A 19,835-nucleotide genomic window follows, 5' to 3' on the forward strand; every position below is an offset into this window, starting at 1 on the left:
CCCAGCCCTTGTGCACAAATAATATAAAAAAAGTCAGAACATTATACAATTCCCAAATAAATTCCCAGCTACACTTTTTGTCACTTTCCCTAATTTCTGTTTAACAGAGAGAAGACTTTTTTCCAACACATTTCTAAACATAATAGTTTTAATAACTCATTTCTAATAACTAATTAATTTTATCTTTGCCCTGATGACCATAATTAATATTTGACCAGATATTTCTCAAGACACTTCTACACAGCTTGAAGTGGCTTAACTGGCTTGACTTAAAGGACTTAAAGGCTTAACTAGGTTAATTAGGTTAACTAGGCAGGATAGAGTAATTAGGCAAGTTATTGTATAACGATGGTTTGTTCTGTAGACTATCGAAACACAATATAGCTTAAAAAGGCTAATCATTTTGACCTTAAAATGTTTAACAAATTAAAAACTGCTTTTATTTCAGCCGAAATAAAACAAATAAGACTTTCCCTAGAAAAAAAATATTAGACATAATGTGAAAATCTCCTTGCTCTGTTAAACATCATTTGGGAAATATTTTAAAAAGAAAAACATTTTAAAGTGGGTTTAATCATTCTGATTTCAACTGTAAGTGGTGCTGCATTTTGTGAGGTGGGAACTTACTTGGAGTTTGCTCAAGCGTCTGCTGGGCCTCATCCAATGTCTTCAGCATGCCCTCTGTCAGGTCCTTGTGCTTCCCGATCACAGTGTAGCCGTTCCAGATATACATCATCTCCTATCGTGCAAACATACCCACACAATGAGTGCAAATCGAATACTGTGTCTCCTCCAGGTGTTTCCTATTGTTTATTTTGCAAAGGGATTACAAAAATCAGGATGGTGTAATTCCTTATTCTTTGTTAATTAAAGTGGCGTTCACACAGGACATCTAGCATTTAAAAATAGAATAAGAAGCACAATGGAATAGAACAGGAAGTATGTTTATAGACATAGAACACCATTAGGTTTAACTCATCTGAACATTACTCTAAACAGATTAAGACACAACGGCCAGGGATGCAAGAACACTTCCTGTATGAACTATGTAAATAAGACAATATAAAAAAACACACAGATTGCAGAATCTTTATAATAGTGAACACTGACCAGTGGAGGTGCAGGAAGAGGAATGACATTATCAGTATTATAGCGTCTGGCTTTTCTAATAGCAAACTTCTCTGTGGGCAGCGATTTCCCAGCAATTTTTTGCTTTAGACTGGGAACTTGCCTGAAAAGTGCAAAAAAGGTCAGATTAGATTTTAATAAAGTTCAATGCATGCATATCAAACGTCTATTTATATTAGCAAGAAGATGGGCTCCAATTGCATCCAATATATTAGGTTTTTGCAATGCTTGTTTGAACTGAATGACATTGCAGTTTAGGTTTACTGGTATACATTACAGTGCAGGTAAGCATTTTTTTTTATCTGACTTGATCTGATTTAAAGACTAGTGTTTAATCATGCGATTGCATCCTTAAAAACATCCAAAAAAGACTCAAACAAAAATGTACATGCTCACGCGCACCATTCCCTTGCCATTACCTAAACAAAGCCACTTCATTCTCCCCGAACGGCTGGCATTCCTCTCGACTCAGCATGCTGAGGTAAGCACCTTTCATATACGCATATGTGGCCTGAAGAAAAAGTGCGTGTGAGAGAAAAAAGGAAAAAAAAAAAAAAAAAAAAAGAGCAATGAGTTCCAAACTGCACGGTAAACACAAATACCCTGGTGGGAGATTAATTGTCCTCAACCACCATTCACATTACATCAGCAGAGCTTTTTAACTTACAGCAAAAGCTTCAACTCAATTCAAATATACAAACTGATATAATTATTAGATACTAAAACTGACTATAAAATAAGTATATGTACAGTACTCAGCTTAAACGAGTAGACCCCATTTTAAAAATTAATATTTGTATCAATTTCTTAGTGAATTTAGGTCATATATTTTGATGCATTTAAACAAAACAGATTTATTAAACAGATAAATTCATTAAAATAATATTTTAGTCACTGAACATCTTTAGAAATAAACAACATAATACATTTATATTCATGCAAAATATTGCAAAAACAAATTATAAAGTGAATATTTTCAACAAAATTGTATTATTGTTTTGTTTCTCTTGAATTTTACTTATAAGTTTGTTAGATTTGCTCCTGATTTGGCTTGTACTGACTAGTACTAAGTAATATTTAATGTGTGTGTGTTAGTGTGTGTGTGTGTGTGTGTGTGTGTGTGTGTGTGTGTGTGTGTGTGTGTGTATATATATATATATATATATATACACACACACACATTTGATATATATATATACAATCAAATATTAAAATGATTTATAAACGATCATTTTATTAAAAAGGCAGTTGAAAATTTGGCTGTCATTACAGGAATAGACTAGCGTTTATTATCTTATATTAAAAAGCAATATTAAATTATATTAAAATAGAAAAGAGTTATTTGAAATTAAATTCTAATCAAATTTTTTAAATTATTCCTATATTTTCTTGATAAACTTCATGACATTTAGTGCAGAGTGTTTTCAATGCATAAAACTTATAGACTTCGGGCTCCAATAGTGTATCGTCCACTTTTAATTCTTTAATTCATATTTCAATTCAATTTCTACTTCATGTTTTCTAATTCAAAGATAAACTAATTATTCAATTCTGAATGGCGGGAACAGCCATTTTTTACACAAACAACCTCCAGTCAACCGTGTATTTCAGCCTTTCACCTTAGACCAGTTGTTTTCTTTACTGAGCAGGTCTGCGTAGAAGTAGGCCATCTTCCAGTGCCTTTTGTAGGTGAAGCACCACATCAGCTCCCAGTAACACATGTGATGGAACTGTTTCCAGTCCTGCTGAGCTTCACAACACTCCTCAAAACGCTTGATAGCCTTAAGAACAAGAACATGCATATGAACACACATGCATGCTGGCACAAGAATTACGCTTAAAGTATACTTAAATATAAGAAATAAAGTAATGTGTTGTTAATAATAACAACAATAATAATAAAATGTAAAAAACTATTTATAAAAAAATTGCAAGAATACTCAAACTCTTTATGCATTATATAATTACTTACAGCATCCAGATTTCCTTTAATTTCCTCTATTCGACCAGCGAAGAACAGGAAAATGGATCCCTGACAAGAACACATCAAATTTTATACAAATATTAAATTAATACTCCACTATTTTAGAACAATAAACTGCTCATTATATACAATAACATAATTTTCAGCTGAAGTTTCAAGAAGATTTTAATAATGTTTAAGGCTTTTCACTTTTTAAAGTGCTAATGTTTAAATGTTCTTAATGTACTAATTGTATTTTAAAGATGTCCAATTTTCTACAGTAGGTTTAAATACAAGTATAATATATAAAATAATATATACAGTATAATATATACTGCATATGTACTGTATATATCTTTTCATAATATAAATGCATGCATCAGCTCTTATCTTAGTGTCTGGAATAGTTCTTTAAGGAATTTGGACTCTCTAAAACCCCTCTTTTAAAAGATCCTACTCTGCTCTGATTGGTCAGAAGGGTTGTTGTGATTTCTCCTAATCATTCATAAGTTAATTTTTGCAGCACACAAAAAAAGGATGTCTTCTTAACCTGTCGACAACAGTGATTAAAATCTTCTAGGCCTCAATAATTAATACTAAATTAAAAAAAAAAAATGTTCACATACAGCCATTGTTGAACATAGACCATTTTTAATGGTCTATGACAATGGTCAAAAACAATGGTCCCAACACGTTTCCTGATTTACATTTTTAATTTCTATCACTTCCGAGAATCCAAAAAGAGCAACATATTGTTAAATAATATTATGATAGCGGTTTAATTAATTAATTAATTTACATTAATTTATGTTTGAATCGCCTCTTGTTAAAGTTATGAAATAGTTTGAAAACATGCAGGAAATGATGCAAATCTTTTACAAACCTGCATGTGTTTGTGCAGAAATTAAGATTAGATTTACAGCATTTACTCCACTTATTGTGTACTTTTATTTCTGAAACCTTTATATTCTCAAACAAATATATCACACACTACTTGAAATTAAATATCCCTCAAAATATAGGAAAAAATGGTCAGATATGTACCTTCGGATACTTTTTCAGATAAGGCTGAAGCAGTTTTTCTGCATCTTCCACATCCCCCTCTCCAGTGCCTGAAGGACAAACAGATAAACCCAAGGAGAAACAAAACAACAGTGTTACATCTGATCTGCCACTTATGAATTGAAAATGCAATTCATGTGGGAACCAAAATGCAAATCCCAATCATATTTTCTGGGACTGATCTGTTATTAAAGACTTTAAGAAAGAAACACAGAATGCCTTATAAAATGTCTTTAAATTTACAATATACTTTGATAGTATTTTTTTATGGATGGATACCTCAGTAATTACTAACAAGAGTTGTTTTTTTCAAATGTATTCTGTTGGTGGATGTAAAAAAAGTTACCATAAAAAGGATGACCATGTATATATATGCATGTATGAAAATCACAACAAGCATTTATAAAATAAAAAAATAAAAAAAAGATAGAAAGCAAATGACAGGATTTGTAAATCAGAAAATTGAACAATTATGCAGGAAAATGGATCAATTATGCAACATCTCAGATTGTATTTTTAGTTCAAATTTGCATATAACTGAAAACCCCCAACATGTACATAGTTTTTCTTCCCAGTTAATTTGCTTTGTAGTTTTTTCTTTCCATTTTTGTATACTTTTATTTGTTCTCCATTCCTATGTATATAATATGCCTGCATGTGCACATCTAAGAATGTAAAGTACATGTTGATGAATGTATGCTAATACATATGTGCGCATTCCAGTATCTGACAAAAGTGTAACATTTTTTGAGAATAAAAATGAAAGAAAATTAATTTAAAAAAATGTAATTTATGAAATGTCTCCTCTTACCCAGAATGAAGCTCATGAAGGTGTGGTAGCAGAGCAACAACATGTTACACAGGAAAGACCTAAACGTGTGCTCAGAACAGCCCTCCTGGAGCTGCTCAAGACCAAACTCCTAAAACAAATACACAGAGGAGATCAGAATTAAACAACAGTTTCCTACATTTTGAGGTCCTATTTGAAGTAATCCTAACATAAGTGAAGAGAATTGAAAGAGAATTTAAGCATATCTCATGAGTTACATATATAAACACTGATCAAAATGAGTGAATAGACTCTTAAATTCCTTAATGATCTGATCTGACAAATCCTATTTAATCAGATTTTTCATGACGGTCGGCTTTTCCAAAGTGACTGAAGCAGGCTGTCCAGATAAAAAGTCAAAGGTATGAACCATTTAGTCAGAGCAAAAGAAACTGGTCATTTAAATCTGTAATTTCTAGAATACCTTATAATGTCTCTAACTTCGTAAACTCCCCTAAAAAATAAAGTAACAGTGGAAGAAACTGGAAGGGTACATATTAGCCCCTTTTCCACTATCAGGCCATGTGGTTCTGTTTGCTTAACCATTCCATGGCTATCTGGTCCAGTCAGCATGGAAACAGTTTCATTTTCCTCTGTGGTGCTGCTAAAGCAACTATTTGGAATGTAATACAAATGTGCCATTCGTTGCCTTGGTAATGTAAGTGTAATATAAACAGCGATATGATGATTTTCTACTTTGTTAAAAAACAATAAAATCAATAAATAAATGGCACTCTTCAGTAGAGTGGTGATGTTATACACACAATCAATGATCTAGTCCAGCATGGTTTAGCACAACTGTCAAACCATGCCTAGATTTCCAGACTGTGGTTCTAGAGAACTGAGTAATCATACCGTGCTATTCCAGGTTCATGTGGAAACACTACTGGAACTGTATCTGACTGGGGCAGCCATAGCCTAAGGGTTTAGAGTTGGTTTTGTAATCAAAAGTGACCATAAATTGTCTGTGGTGAGAGTGAATGACCCTTAAAGCCACAGCTGAGGTCAGTCACTTGAGCAAGGCACTGATTCCATAAATGCCTACACTGAAAAAAATAATTCAAAGATGATTCCTTGGATTTACTCAATTTTTTTACGTTAAGTGGTTGTAAACAATTTATTTGTGTTGAATTTAAACAAACAAATTAAGTTGAACATTATTAAACTTAATTTGTTTGTTTAAATTCAACACAAATAAATTGTTTGCAACAGTTCTGCATGCAACACTTTTTTCAGTGTACTGCTTCAGGTGTGTGTTCATGGTGTGTGTGTGTGCACTTGGATGAGTAAAATGCAAAGCACATATTCTCACCACTCATGGCCACATGCCACATTGCAACGTTCACTTAGAAAGGTTCAGTAATCTTTCCTTATGCTAAATTCATTGCTGTTGTTTATTTTGTAAAACACTGGTCTACTAGTATGATCAAGTGCCAACTAACATTTCATAAATGTTTTAAAATAAAATAAAATGAATATAAAGTGAAAGTAAATGTGTTCTCTAATTCAGTGTCCATCAGATGTCCATTGTACAAAAAAAACAAAAACATTATAGTTCCTCCAAAATAAAAATCTCCTAACCATTTACTCTACTACGCAAACAGATGAAAAATGTGGAGGATGTTGAATTTCTGACGGAATTATTGTTATATATATATATATAACACACAGAAATCATTCACACTTGTGTGCTTCCCTATACATTCACACAAGCATAAAACACTTTTATTACTCAGACAGACAGAAAGAAAAAATAACCAAACTCAGATGCAATTTCATTTGTACACGCCAAATATGAGCAGAGCCAAACTAAGCTTAGTACAACACAATACTCACTTTGTTACCAGAAAAGCCCACAAATTCCAACAATCTGAGAGTCCGCGTTGGCAACAACGACAGCATCTGGGGGAAGCACAGGTGAGGGGTTGAGAAAACACAAGCCTTGTCCTCAGTGAACTTAATGCTAGGATTCATAAATGCTCTGGGTAAATTGTAAGACGCAAGAAAACATATGACAAAAATACACTTACCAGGTTAAAGGCCCCGATGCCGAGTTTAACACCTCCCTCAAAATGACCATGATTGTCACCTTGAACATAACCTGAAGATTTCAGGATCGTATGAAGCTCCCTTGCGTTAAAACACAAATTAAACACAAAATAAATAAACAAAGATATACTTTTATATAAACACACACACAAAACGGTTCTTCAGATGAATATATATATATATATATATATATATATATATATATATATATATATATATATATATATATATATATATATATATATATATATATATAGTGGCTGTCGCCACTGGCTCGCATGGTTCAGGATTGGTAGAGCTACGCATCGATGAATTTGCTCTTCAGTGTTTGAACTCTCAGTAATGATTAAATCACACTGAACTGAGCTAAACTGAACTGAACTGAACTTAAACACTAAAAACTGAACTACACTGTTCCAGTTACTATGACCATTTATGTGAAGCTGCTTTGACACAATCTACATTGTAAAAGCGCTATACAAATAAAGCTGAATTGAATTGAATTAAAAATTGAATATAATGATAAAAATTCACGTAAACATAAAACTTACTATCATTAATCTAATTAATCTAATTTAAAAATAATAAGTAGCCGTAAATATTATTATTTTAAAAACTTGAAACTGTTACTATTATTAATAGCTTTTGATTCCTTTTAATTAAATAAGTAGCATTAAATATGATCGTTTTAATAACTGTATAGATACAACATGTACAGTTTTTCTCAGTCGCTTTAGTGCATTTCTCACAACACTATTTACATTTGAACAGCAGTTAATGCATTTCTCAATACAATCAGTTATTTGTGCACATTAAAGTAGCAGTTTTACTCATTTCTTCCAACAAATTTCAAATGCTTTTAGACATGCATCGATTGCTTTCATACAACTCTCTGCTGTTTTATAACATTATCATTCGCTTATCTTGCAGTCAAAATGAACTAAACTTGTGAATGCTGTATAGTCATTCCATATAAAACTAATAGTCCTGATTTCATTACTTGAGTCATTACAAACAAAAATGTTGAACTAGTTGTCAAAATCTGTCAAGCTCATTTTTTCCTGAAAATATCTTCTAAATTGAAGAATTTCATTAATAATTTACAGACCTATGTCCTATGTCTGTTTTTAGACTTTACACACCTGAAACTTGCCTATAGTACTTATTCATTGTTGCTCTTAGTTGTGTAAATTGCTTCCTTGTCCTCATTTGTAAGTCGCTTTGGATAAAAGCGTCTGCTAAATGACTAAATGTAAATGTAAATGTATATATGTTGTAAGTTAAGTTCCAATATGCACTGCAATATTGTTTACAGTTGTGCACAGCTCTACTCAAAGGAAACTTATGTTTGTTATAAATAAGGGTGTATTTGTTCTTTTGCACAATGCTATGAATAAATTAGAATTGCTGGGAACAAAAGCAGTAAACATGTGAAACATATATTTTCAGTGTTGTACTCAGATACCTCACTAAATGCAGTAATGTCTAACTTTACTGTAGTTTGTTTAATATACTGTACTGTTGTCAAATAGTATATAGTGCTGTCTTTTTTTTTTTTTTTTGCATTTTCAGGAAGGTTTCACCAAAATCTGACTTTTTTGCTTTGGGAAAAAAAAAAGAAAAAAAAGAGTAAACTGTCATAATGAAAACATGACAAAGACTTATGACTTTATTCTTGTTCATAAACAATTCATCTTGATGACACTGACACTTTCAGTGACACCAATACTTGCTTTTGAGAAATGACCTATCCATTTTGAGCAAGTGACACGCTTTTGCAGGTTATCAACTAGGTTTTGCAGTTTGTACTAATTGTTTAGAAAAATCCATTAACTGTTGTGCAAATGTAAATAGTGTTGTGAGAAATGCAACAAAGCCACCGAGAAAAGCTGTAATTTGTATATTACTGCATTAAATTATATATAACATACAGAGATAGACAGACAGACAGACAGACAGACAGGGACAGAATATCTTTATGTAATTAATATAATATATAATGAATCATGGATATAAATGTTCAATATTTCAATTATAAAACAAGTATTCCCATAAAATGAGTCAAGCAACATCTTTCACAATGTCGAAATCAATGTCGACATTTTTAAAATATATTTCACAATAACAACACAGCTGTAATTAAATCTTACTTGTATATTTGATAGCTGTTTCTCACTTTCATTCCTCCCTTTATGAAGCTGATCATATTTTCATCCTTAAGAAAGACATAGTTAAGAGTATATCCTATTGTCTTCAAAAATGTTTCATTCACATAATTGACTACAGGCCAAATCCAGAAGTAAAAGTGAATTTTACTAGGACAGACCTGAAGGAAAGTGAGTGCTGCTCTCTGGAGGAGGCATTCGGCATAGCACACTTCAGCATGAAGCTCCTCTGTACACACACATAATGCTTTTACAGTCTCTACGTCACAGACACACAGCCTTTTCAAAAAACATGATCTGGTCATCATGGATAGAGGAAGTGTTTGCAAAAACAGCGGCATCATATTAAAGGAATAATTTTTAAAGGGACAGTTCCCCCAAAAAATTAAACCTCATCTTTTGCGCTCCCTCCACTTATTCCAAATCTATGCAAGCTCACTTTTCTTGCTGAAGATAAAACACTTAAAAAATACTTTTGCTGCTTGTTTAAACTACTTATGGGGAGACAACTTATTTATTCTATGTTCAATTTATATAAATTTGTAAAACGATCAAGTTAAATTAATCCATTCGTGTTGGGACAACATGCAGAAATCATGTGAAACCTACAATGTTTTACATTGAAGAAGATATTTTGAAGAATGTTGGAACCAGCAGCCATTTATTTATTATTGTTTATTTATTTATTACAGTCACAGATAACTGGTTACCTGTTTCTAACATTCTTCAAAACATCATCTTTTGTGTTAAAACAGAAAAAATAAACACTAAAAGCTGAGAATGAAAAAAAAATGGAGATTATCGTTTTATTTTTGGGTGAATTATCTTTTTAAATAGCAACCAGTCATTTAGAGAAATATGAATATAACAGGCACCAACCTTCGGTGAAGTTTTTGCTGTTGAATGAAGACTTTTTGCGGTATCTGTAATAATACACACATCCTTATCAGTCTTGTCGTAAAAGAACACAATGATGCCTCAGTAGTGGTTACTAGGTAACACACACTGTTGGCACAGTTGATTGAGGCTGGTCTTGAGTTCTCTATTACAGTCTCACTGTGTAAAAGCTGGATACACTACAGCAGACAAACTTGCAGTCGACCCAATACCAAAAAGCCCAGCTTGATTCATTGTATCCCTGAGGCCACATAAATAGAGCAGTTGAATCAGAGGAAGAGACAATGGCAGTCTGGTTTCTGTCTGCCCCTGAGGGACTAACAAGAATTATTCTGTTTCTCCATTTGAAACTCTCATCTTTCTTGGAAATACTTTACGATGGTAATATATTATATATATTATATATAAGTTAAACATATATTTGTTACAAATAAATTATATAAATATTTTCATATTAGTCAATAATATTACTGAAATGCATTTAAAAACTGAATATATTTAAATTTATACAAGTAAATAAACAGAATCAATGATGGGCTGAAAATCTGCGGAATTCTGCGCGCAGATTTCGTGTGGGCCTACCCATGAGGGAGGGGCTTCATAGAAAAAAATAAAAAAATAATTCAACAGACCAAAAAGGTGTCAAATATGTGAAGACTAATGCAATTTAAATAAACAGGAAAACAAAAACAAAGAACGAATTGATTGGAAACACAATTGAGTAAAATAATTGATCCTTTTTTAAGGTTTGGAGTATATCTCCTCTAACTTATACTCCTCTAACTTATCCACTCTCCTCTAACTTATACTCATCCCAATCACTGCACTATTTAACATTTGCACATTTAAAATTTGCACATATTAATTGCACTAATTCACTTATTTGAACTGTACATACCCACTGCACATGGGCATTTGTAATGATGTACACACCCACTGTGCATATACATTTGTAATTATGTTTATCTATCTGCACACTTCTGATTATTAATAGCAACCTGTACATATATTCATTTATTGTAAATCTCTGTTCATAGCTAATACAACCTGTATATAATGTTCAGAGTACATTCATCTATAAATATCACCCTAGTTTATCTATACGTAACTGCACTTTATAACTTATACCTGTATCCTGCACTTGCTGCTATTGCACTGCTGGTTAGACCTAAACTGCATTTCATTGCATTGTACTTGTACATATGTAATGACAATAAACTTTAATCTAATCTAATATACCAGTAATACAACAAATCTACCTGATTGGACCAGTTAGGATCAAAGCAGTGATGTATATACAGTACATATTGTCCCTGAACTGGCTTTCTGTCCTGCACACTGTAATAAAAAGCTGAAGAGCAGCTATGAGTTTTGCGTGATCAGCTGACAGTGACGTTACAGAGCCACAGGGCCTGAATGACGTGGCAGAGTCACAGAGGGTGTGTGTGTGTGTGTGTGTGTGTGTGTGTGTGTGTGTGTGTGTGTGTGTGAGGGAAAAGACCAGACTGTCACACCCCTTCAACACAGTGTGTCGTGGGTCTCTGAAATTCCTCTGCCATCTGGGATGTGGTGACAGCCACGGCTAAATTCTGGCATTACGTCACTAATACAAATGACATAACCAAGAGGAATGCAAAAATGGTTCATGAATACCAGGAGTAGTGATTTGGTCTTAAAAAGGAATACAAGCTCTGTATAGATATATAATAGTATGATACTGTATGTAATAAACTCAAGACACAGGAGGTGAATAGGGTAAAACAAATATCACCAGGACTTGACATTAACTTTTTTGATCACCAGCCACTGTGGCTAGTAGTTTTCCAACATTACTAGCCACTAGCCATTTTCACTAGCCACAATTTTGTTGTTTGGAAAATATATTTTATATGAATAAATGTGACTGACATGCTAAGATCACTTGATTTAGATGTTATGTTATGGCCACATGCCTCCTCATTTATTTCACTGTTTGTGTGTGTTGTGTATGAGCTTGCTCACTGTGCATGAGCAAATGGGTTGCGTCGCATGGCAATTAGTTTTTATTTCACATGACTTTTTTAGGGCTCAAAATTAAGGATTTACCAAATGTATCTTTGACCACACCAAAAAGAAAGAAATAACTATTTCTTAGCCACACATTTTAAATGTGTCAAAACAAGCAAAATACAGCTGCATACATGCACTTTTTATTCAACAAAACCTTTTTTTTTTTTAATTGACATTTAAAAAGATCTAGTGTCATGTATCTACAATAAGCACAGTAATATGTCCTGACTAAAGGTCCCAGATCAGCAGTTACTACACATAAATGAGAAGTTATTAATAGTTATTTATATCTCATTTTAAAGCAATGTTATTGTAAAGGATGATAATTAAACTATATTAACAAAATAACTGTAAGCAAAAGAAAGCAGGTAAAAAAACATAATGTGTGTGAAAATGAAAGGATTATCACGTGTCTGACAATAATTAGAACCAAAGCAGTGGCTGCTGCTTAAAAAAAAGGATATATATATACATACATATACATATATACACATATATATATATATATATATATATATACACACACACACACACACACACACACACACACACACACACACACACACACACACACACACACACACACACACACACACACACACACACACACACACACACACACACACACACACACACATATATATACATACACATATATATATATATATACATATATATACACACACAGTTGAAGTCAGAATTATTAGCCCCCTTCAAATTTTTTTCTTCTTTTTTAAATATATTCCAAATGGTGTTTAACAGAGCAAAAAAATTTTCACAGTATGTCTGATAATATTTTTTCTTCTGGAAAAAGTCTTATTTGTTTAATTTCGACTAGAATAAAAGCCGTTTTTTACTTTTTAAACACCATTTTAGGGACAAAATTATTAGCCCCTTTAAGCTATATTTTTTCTCGATAACCTACAGAACAAACCATTTTTATACAATAACTTGCCTAATTACCCTAACCTGCCTAGTTACCCTAATAAACCTAGTTAAGCCTTTAAATGTCAATTTAAGCTGTATAGAAGTGTCTTAAAAAAGACAAGAAAAGTAAAATATTATTTACTGTCATCATGGTAAAAAGAAAATAAAACCATTATTAGAAATGAGTTATTAAAACTATTATGTTTAGAAATGTGTTGGAAAAAAAATTATCTCCGTCAAAAAGAAATTGGAGAAAAATAAACAAGCAGTCTAATAATTCAGGGGGCTAATAATTCTGACTTCAACTGTATGTGTGTGTATATATATATATATATATATATATATATATATATATATATATATATATATATATATATATATATATATATATATATATATATACACACACACACACACATATCTTTTTTTCCTCTCAATCTTGAGCTCTTAAAAGCAGCAGGACTGTGGGTACACAAGCATCGATTTTTGTCTGGTCTATTTCATTGAGAACCGATCGCACCTGTGTGCGCGAGTAATCATCCTCTCATAAGGTATTCACCTGATTTTAACACAGTTATTTTTGTCAGTCGTGCTGCTTCTTGATTCTACTGTAAGATCACATTTGCATGCACACTGGGCCATCCTTATTGTCGAGCCCTGTTTTAAAAAAACTAAAATGTAAAAATAATTTTCAACCAGCCAAAGTGGCTAGTGGGAGCGGCTGTCTTTCCCGCCAGAGCTGAAATCTACCCGCATATGGCAGGTTGACGGATGTTAATGTAAAGCCCTGAATATCACCCACGATACAGATAGGATTTGGGGAATCTATTATTAGAACATAAAACAAATAAAGGTTCTCACTTTATATAAGTTTTTGCATTGTATTTATATATTTTCTCATTATTATAATTATAATATTTACATATTATCTCCATGTGATTACATCTGAAATTAAAGCATGAAATTACTTTTGTAATTACACTGTTTACCAATCCCTTACACCTTAAACCACCTTTAAATCTACACATAACCTTAACCATTTCCCACTTTAATAGCACCATACATGTTGTACAATACAATATGAACACAGTGAGTTCATTGCACCTACAGTAGTAGTATCTCGTAGCTAAGAAGTCTACTTAATATAAAGTGGGACTAAATATGTAGATATAAATAAAACTGTAACGTTTTGTGTAAATTACACCGCGTCCTAACTACACTCGACATGATGCTGTCAGGATTGGCTTACTTGGTTTGGGACTTGTAAAGCTGCACATCGAAAAATAAGCTCTTTAGTGTTTAGACTTTCAGCAGTGAACATTAAACCACATTTGACTGAACTTCAACTCTGAAAACTGGACTGACGCAGTTTTAATTTACTAAAACTTTTATGTTAAGCTCCTTTGACACGTTCTACATTGTAAAACTGCTGTCGAATTGAATTGTATGCTGCAACGTGATAAAAGCCGTCTTTGTTCTAACCTACTTTAAAAGCAATGTGCAAAGTTTCTGTTTTAGAAACAGCTTCTATTTCTGTGACGTCATTTTTGAACAATAGCCTAAACTACTATGATTACCTCAGGTACTGATTATGGGCTTTATTCATTGTTACCATTGTAAGTTTAAACATCATATGATGTGACATTTAAGCTACGCTAAACTATTTTCAGTGAATAGTTAACTTGAGATCTTGAAAATAAATTTTAGCAAACACAGTTTAAACAAAAATTTCTCAACTGTCTGTGACTTTGAAGTACTTTTAAAAATGGTATTAATGTTTAATAATTATAAATTAGTTTATAAAACTGCCCATTTTATACTTCTAAAATGACTAGTATTTAAATGTGTCTGTCATGTTAAATCTGATATGGACAGTTAAATTACATGCTGCTTAAAACTTGTTGCAGCAAGGGTGCAATAACAAAAGTTAAATCACAGAAAATTTCCAGAAATTTAAATTTAAGGACATTTCTGTAATTTAAAGTTTGTTATTTTACAGTAAATGTCTGTAATTTAAGGACTATTAGGGTAAAAACGTAAAATAACAGATTTTTTACAATGTAGAGATTTATGGCTGAGGGCAGTAGAAAGTTTGAAAAAAAAACTATATATATATATATACATATATATATACATATATATATATATATATATACATATATATATATATATATATATATATATATATACATATATATATACATATATATATATATATATATACATATATATATATATATATATATATATATATATATATATATATATATATATATATATATATATATATATATTCATTTATTTATTTATCTATTTATTATTATAATTTTTTTTTACTAAGTTATTTCTTATTTTTTAGCTGGTTTATTTATTTATCTGTGCCCTGATTCATCTTTCTGTACTTATTGAAGGCCTCAGAAAATAGGGAGAGGTGGGAGATGGGAGGGTTGGTGCTAAGAAGGGTAAGAAAAATGTAAGTTTGATTTAAGAGTTCTACAGTTTTCTTGTTTTTGTTGCTATATATTTCATGTCATCTCGTTGCTGATAGGATACTTTATGAAAATACAGAAAGCTCAAAAACTAAAAAAAATGACTGGGGAATGAAAAAAAAACTATATATTTGTTGGCAGTGTCTCACTTTAATACAGCAAAATCTATTAACAAATCATTATTCCAAAAAAAGATATTAAACTGTTTCACTACATCTGACAGGAATAGATTGGGAATGTTTGTTTTGTTATCATATATACGCAAAAAGAAAGATTATTAGAAACGGAATATAACCCACCGTTGACACACAGCCTGTGCCTCCTTCATTGTGTTTCCTGCAGCAAATATGTCCTCCGGGTTGAAGGTCATCATGGCCTGCATTTCCAGTATAGTGGCATACGTGAGCGCGTGATACATGCTGTCTTTATTCCTGCCAAAGAGCACAAAGAAGATGCATTAGATCTATATATAGAACAATGGACAGGGCGGTGTGACGGTAAAAGAAAATCCACCTCTAAAACACTCAAGAGCATTATCGGTAACAGAAATGAGAACTGGAAATAGAGGAAGGTGTTTGAGTAACAAAACCGTCCTGAGCACAGTGTGGCAACTTAATACTAATACATATGATAATATGTTTCTGTGGATTTTTAGCAGAGATCTCAAAGTCTCAATTTATTTTCTGTAACATGTAACAATTCAAAGGTCCAAATCTGAATTTTCATCAACGTCAAAGGTCGGAACAATCGGTTATAACAAAACTTGATTTTATGAAACATTCACATGCATAAATCAACCATTAAAAGAAATGCTCTTTGCATTTCAAAATATGTTAATAAAAAGTGCACAAATGGCAAAATGTAAATTAAATGTCACCAATTTTATTAAAAAAAAACCTACTGTCTCATCAAAAATAATGTATTAAAGCAAAATGAATGCATAAGTCGGTCTGTATTTTAAAAACACAAATTTTATTTACCTTTTTTAAAATTGACAGACACAAATAGTAACATTTGTGACTTTATTAAATGTTTTAATGACGATTTATTCATTGAATAATGTAATTTTACATTAGATTTTTTACTTTCTGTACCTGAACACTGTTAAGACTCCCCAGAAAACCATAAAGCTGTTTATTTAAATTGTATAATTGCTCTATTGAATTTATATATGCTAACAATTTATTATATTTTATGCAGATGTAATGCATTAAAATATTATTTAGAACATCCCAATCAATCTAAATGAATGAATTCTTTCCAAATAAAGCTATTTTCAAGTCATCTAGTTATATTCATATAGCAATATACACTGACCAGCCACTTTATTAGGTTCAACTGTCCAACTGCTAGTTAACGCAAATTTCTAATCAGCCAATCACATGGCAGTAACTCAATGCATTTAGGCATGTAGACATGGTCAAGATGCAGTCCAAACAGCATCAGAATGGGGAAGAAAGGTGATTTAAGTGACTTTGAACGTGGCATGTTGTTGGTGCCAGAGTGGCTGGTCTGAGTATTTCAGAAACTGCCAGGATTTAAATCTACCAGGATTTAAATGCACATCAATTTCTTGGCTTATCAGAGAATGGTCCGATAAAGAGAAAATATCGAGTGAGAGGCAGTTCTGTGGCCGAAAATGCCTTGTTGATGCTAGAGGTCAGAGGAGAATGGCCAAACTGCTTCAAGCTGATAGAAAGGCAACAGTAACTTAAGTAACCACTCGTTACAACTGAGATATGCAAAACAGCATCTCTGAATGCAGAACACATCGAACCATGAGGCAGATGGGCTACAGCAGCAAAAGACCACAGCAGGTGAAACTCCTGTCAGCTAAGAGCAGGAAACTGAGGCTACAGTTCACATAGGCTCAGCAAAATAGAATAGAACAATGGAAGTCCTAGTCTGATGAGTCTCGATTTCTGCTGCGACATTCGGATGGTAGGGTCAGAATTTGGCATCAACAACATGAAAGCATGGATCCATCCTGTCTTGCATTAACAGTTAAGGCTGGTGGTGTATTTATATTTTCTTGGCACACTTTGGGCCTATTAGTACCAATTGAGCACTGTGTCAACGCCACAGCCTGTCCGAGTATTGTTGCTGACGATGTCCATCCTTTTAGGGCGATAGTGTACCCATCTTCTGATGGCTACTTCCAGCAGGATAACGCGCCATGTCATAAAGCGGTAATCATCTCAAATTGGTTTCTTGAACATCACAATGAGTTCAAATGGCCTCCACAGTCACCAGAACTCAATCCATTAAAACACTTTTGGGATGTGGTGAAACGGGAGATTCCGATCATGTATCTGCAGCCGACAAATCATATCAATATGGACCAAAATCTCTGAGGAATATTTCCTGTACCTTGTTGAATCTATGCCACAAAGGATTAAAGCAGTTCTGAAGGCAACCTTGTCCAAACCGGTACAAGTAAAGTGTACCTAATAAAGTGCCCGGTGAGTGTATTTTGCAGAAAAACAGAATTTCGCAATGTTAAAATTTTCCAGTATCACGCAGCTCTATCATACACTCCTCGCCTTCTGTTTAATTTCGGACTATCCTTAAATGACATTAAAAAAAATTTAGACAATTACAAGTTTAATACTTTTTTAAAAGTACTAAATCCACACTTTTAACCCGTTATACACAATTAGTGCTCTGAAAATATGAAATGGAGGATTGAATTGTCACATTGAGAAGCCCTGTTTTTTTGTGTTTATTGTTTTATTCTGCAAACTACTGATGACATTTCTTTCTAACTTAAAATAATTCTTTATAATTATATTTTTTATTTAGGCCATTTTTTGGGCATAAAATAAACAGAAATTCATGTATATATTCATTTGCAAACAACACAATGGCAAGGTTTTCACTTCACAACCCTTAAAAAACAAATATTAAGTTTGATAACTCTTGATTTTTCAATCACAACAAATGAAAAACGTTTCAGTTCTTCTTTCAGCACACAGAATAGAATAGAATGTGCCACTACTGGTTCAACATTCCTGGCCAAAGAAATGCCTGGATAAACAGGTTTACCACTTTACTTTGCAGAAGTGGAATTGGAATAATGTTGATGTGACAGTACAGGATTGGAGCAGTTTACAACCAAATAATACATTTTAGACCTCGTTACCAATATTATTGTGAAGCTTTCTGAATATTTAATAGCTGCATAACATGAAAACATGCAGGAAACAATATATCATTCAATAACAAAAATATACTACTATATAAATATTATAGTGTGTGAGAGAGAAAGTCACATCAGATGCCCATGTTATAGTTTTAAAGAATTTCAACAAATCAAGTTATGAAATGTTGCAGAAAATAGATAATTAAATAACCAGGAAGATCATCTGTTGTTTTTCAGTTCTGAGCCTGTACAGACATGGACATGCTTCAGAGATGAACATTTTTTTGCTTGCTATTTCCGCCTCCGTTTGTAGCTTTCTCTGTGTATCTTTCATTTGCTCTGTTGGAGCAGCCCTGCCCTTCTGGCTGGAATGAGGCGCGACTAAAACAAGCCTTTTAAGTAAATCACAAAACTGTGACTTCACTATATTCGTGTTCAAACAGCAAGCTGCTGAATATTTAGTGAGATCCTCTGATGGTTTAAATGAATGCCTGACTGATCAGCATTTTGATGTATTATGCAAGTTTGAATTGCACTCATGAAAATAGATCTCTGACACAATATACAGACTGGAAGATGTTGCAATAAAATGTACACTTGTTGAATTATAAAATGGCCTCTGGCGAGTAAATTTTGCTTGGCAGTTGATTCGTTTTAATAGGAACGGCAACATAATACAAGGTTACAATTATGATGATCTCAATGATTGAAATTTGAAGTGATAAACAAAACATAAACAAAGATAAATTAAATTAAATAAACAAATAAACAAACACACACATTATATTGCTAAATGTGGCTTGGTAATCATCATGACTTAAGTAAAATATTGAAGTTAAAAATGAAATAAAATAAAATAAAAAAAAGTCTAAAAACAAATAAATAAAAACATTTATTGCAAGCCGATAATGATATTCGGACCCTCAAAAACATAAGTAAAAAATAAAATAAATATATAAATAATAATTTTCATTTTTAACAAAACAAAAAAACACAAGAAAAACAAAAACAAAAAACAAAACAAAAAAGAAAACAAAGAAGAAAACAAAAACAAAACAAAAAAACTAAACTAAAATCAAAGCATAAAAACAAAACAAAACACAAAAAAACTAAACAAAACACAACAACACAACAA

General features: G+C 32.3%; 1 protein-coding gene across 7 annotated transcripts in view; it reads right to left on the bottom strand.

Annotated features, from left to right (window-relative positions):
* The window catches only part of ttc39a (tetratricopeptide repeat domain 39A), a 48,827-nt gene that overhangs the window by 10,701 nt on the left and 18,291 nt on the right, over window positions 1–19,835 (bottom strand). For all 7 annotated transcript variants that reach the window (XR_012384188.1, XM_068223118.2, XM_002663097.7 and 4 more), the window contains 13 exons: window positions 15,858–15,989; window positions 10,076–10,119; window positions 9,358–9,425; window positions 9,182–9,246; window positions 7,013–7,112; window positions 6,819–6,884; window positions 4,965–5,073; window positions 4,136–4,203; window positions 3,101–3,160; window positions 2,748–2,909; window positions 1,548–1,639; window positions 1,111–1,231; window positions 628–739 (listed from right to left, as the gene is read on the bottom strand). Coding sequence is in view for 6 of the 7 variants with exons in the window: in XM_068223118.2 (XP_068079219.1) it covers window positions 628–739; window positions 1,111–1,231; window positions 1,548–1,639; window positions 2,748–2,909; window positions 3,101–3,160; window positions 4,136–4,203; window positions 4,965–5,073; window positions 6,819–6,884; window positions 7,013–7,112; window positions 9,182–9,246; window positions 9,358–9,425; window positions 10,076–10,119; window positions 15,858–15,989 (1,199 nt within the window). In the remaining variant the exon portion in view is untranslated. The remainder of the gene's footprint in view (window positions 1–627; window positions 740–1,110; window positions 1,232–1,547; window positions 1,640–2,747; window positions 2,910–3,100; window positions 3,161–4,135; window positions 4,204–4,964; window positions 5,074–6,818; window positions 6,885–7,012; window positions 7,113–9,181; window positions 9,247–9,357; window positions 9,426–10,075; window positions 10,120–15,857; window positions 15,990–19,835) is intronic.

Source organism: Danio rerio, chromosome 8 (genome assembly GCF_049306965.1).
Source record: "Danio rerio strain Tuebingen ecotype United States chromosome 8, GRCz12tu, whole genome shotgun sequence".
Classification (NCBI taxonomy): Eukaryota; Metazoa; Chordata; class Actinopteri; order Cypriniformes; family Danionidae; genus Danio; species Danio rerio.